Source organism: Phaethon lepturus, unplaced genomic scaffold, assembly GCF_000687285.1.
Source record: "Phaethon lepturus isolate BGI_N335 unplaced genomic scaffold, ASM68728v1 scaffold17225, whole genome shotgun sequence".
Lineage (NCBI taxonomy): Eukaryota > Metazoa > Chordata > Aves > Phaethontiformes > Phaethontidae > Phaethon > Phaethon lepturus.
Window position 1 is genome coordinate 1 of NW_010538535.1, and position 2710 is coordinate 2710.

Here is a 2710-nt window from a genome sequence, read left to right on the forward strand (position 1 = left end):
GTGAATGAATTCCTTGTTTTGCTCTGCTTTTCCCTATTAACCTGTCATTATCTCAGCCCAAGAGTTTTCTCACTTTTACCCTACTGACTCTCTCCCCCATCCCACCATGGGGGAGTGAGCGAGCGGCTGCGTGGTGCTTAGTTGCTGGCTGTGGTTAAACCACAACACAGCTTTACATAGCTCTAGTCTGGTCACACAATTTGAGGGTACAGTAACAACTATTCACAGCAGCCTAAATCATGTGAGTGTTCCAGCACAGAAAGTTATTTCCTTGTTCTGAAATGTAAACTGAAATATAAAAATCAATCATTCACAAATCTAAAATGAACTTTCACTCCAAAATTATTTTTTGAGTAAAATTTCTCAAGTATTTTCAGCAAACTAGAAAGCTAATGTATTTCATGGTGGTGACCTTACCCTTCCAGAGCCTAACGCAGCCATCATCTCCAGAAGAGGCAAGCACTGTGCCTGTAATATTCCAGCTCACTCGCCACACCTGGGAGTTGTGATTATCAAACTGTGCCACAATATGAATTTCAAATTTCGTTAAACCTCCAGATGAAGTCAATTCTTTCCTGTCGAAGAGAAAAGTGACAGTTCTGCACACAACTGCTTAAAGGTCTGGGCTTGAACATGATGACAGAGAGGACTGCATCTTTCAAGGAGTTCATATAACAATTGTTACTAGGAATATTAAGAGGTACTCAGACACAATTTTAGTCTTGCTCACAATCTTGTCATCTTAAAAATCAGGCTGCTAAAAAACAATCCTGCATACATTAAATTCCTACTTTTGCTTTGCAGATACTATTAAAATAAAGACTATACAGTATGTACCACATCACACAAAACTATCTTCCTTTTAAGCTCACCTTAGAGGTTTTAGTGTGAAAATTCGTACATCTTTGGTTGCTACAGCTAAGATATGGAAGGATCTCCCCAGATTTGGAGCAAATGCAATATCGTGTACAGGATCTGTGACTGTCATCAGAGCTTCTGCTTTTGCATATTTCCTGTACAGAGTAAGAAATTAACCTTTAGTGCCATCAAAATTGCCAGTGATGCAAATTATGTAAAACAGAGAAAAAGGGGTTGGGATACATGATGAGACTTACAAAAATAAAATCGTTTTCTTAATATAAACTTAATTGTAAGTAACAATTACAAGCTGATTTCTTCAGAAATTTAATACATCAGAGACGGTAACTACTAACAACAGTACATAAAATCATACAACAGAGCAGGAATTCCAGTACAAAGAATGTGTTTGTCCACAATTGGAAAAGGGAAATAAAAAGATTCTTCCACTCACAAATCTAAAGGGAATTTGCATCTCAGTAACTTACTAAATTTTCTGTGCTTGTAAGCAGACCACTATCTGCCTACTCTGCTGTATGATAAACGTGTATTCCATTTTCTTATTTACCAACCAGGTAAGTTACAACAACTTTTCTTTACTGCTAGTGCAGAGAGAACATTGTCTGAAGCCACAAAACACCTTGGCTCCCTTCCCACGTCCATCACCCTGAATGAAACACACATTCTCTGTCATCATTTAATTGAAAGCAGTTGCACACACACTTCGTGGCCTTTTCTGGTTCCAAATTCTTAACCATACAAACTGAACTTTCACAGAATGCTAGTAATTCGCAGGACTTTCTGTCATGACAAGCATGCTTTTAAAAGCATTTTAAGGTCACGTTGAAGAAAACAGTGCCTAGTGCAACATAATTCCAATTTCAACTTTGCCCTACTAATTCCTTGCACAAAATTCAGCTTATAAATTATTAGAAGCAGAAAGAATTCTCCCTTAAAATTGCTGGTAAGAACACTGGCATTTCTGCACTGAGATAGAACAAAATTATCGATATCATGTCTGTTAACATCAGTTACCATCCTGAGGTCCCCCGCCTCCTTTGCCATCCGGTGGCTTAGAGGCAGAATTAAAGTATTATTATTAACTACCCCACATCTAATGACAGGAATAATAGAAAAGGCCATATATTACACACTACTTTAAGATCCCCCAAATGATATATTGTCATTTAGCATACCTGGTATTTTCATTATATTCATAAATTTGAACCTTAGCCAATATATTTGGACTGTTGTCATCACTTCCTACAGCTATCATTGGAGAATGTGCTCGAGAGCTAAAAGGTGAAATAAATACCATTATATTTACAAATGACTCCACAGAAAGAACACCAAGACATTTAAAAAATTTCAGACACATTATCTATAAACAAAACCGTAACCAAAAAAGAAAAACCACAAGGGCATGAAAAAAAAATTACAAAGGAAACACGAGTAATTCACAGTTAACAGTGCAATCCCCATCCTGCTGTTTTGAATGCCCACTTTATACACCCCCTAAGGAGAAATCATTAGGCAACATTATTTGGCAAGTCAAGGTGATGCTCCCAGAGAGGATGATTGATTTTACATATGTATCAAGTCAAGTATCTGCCAGAAGTTTCATGGCACAGTCTGCATTCTTTGCAGTGCTTTTAATGATTGATTTAGTGGGATTTCATTCAGGTTTTGAAAGACAGATTACAAGAGCTAAATTCTAGTTTTTAAATCAACTTTTAATGCCATCCCATGCATTACAGACAACGCCAGTACGCTGAACCTTTGGCACAGACTACTATTAATGAATAGAAGAGTACTGGATCAGCAGGACGCAGACCACTACTTCTGTAGCGGA

General features: G+C 37.4%; 1 protein-coding gene across 1 annotated transcript in view; it reads right to left on the reverse strand.

Annotated features, from left to right (window-relative positions):
- Positions 1–417: 417 nt before the first annotated feature.
- The window catches only part of SEH1L (SEH1-like (S. cerevisiae)), a gene marked incomplete at both ends in the record, with an annotated part of 4969 nt that continues 2676 nt past the window's right edge, over positions 418–2710 (reverse strand). The window contains 3 exons of the mRNA XM_010286856.1: positions 418–575; positions 873–1013; positions 2055–2153. Of these exons, the coding sequence (XP_010285158.1) occupies positions 418–575; positions 873–1013; positions 2055–2153 (398 nt within the window). The remainder of the gene's footprint in view (positions 576–872; positions 1014–2054; positions 2154–2710) is intronic.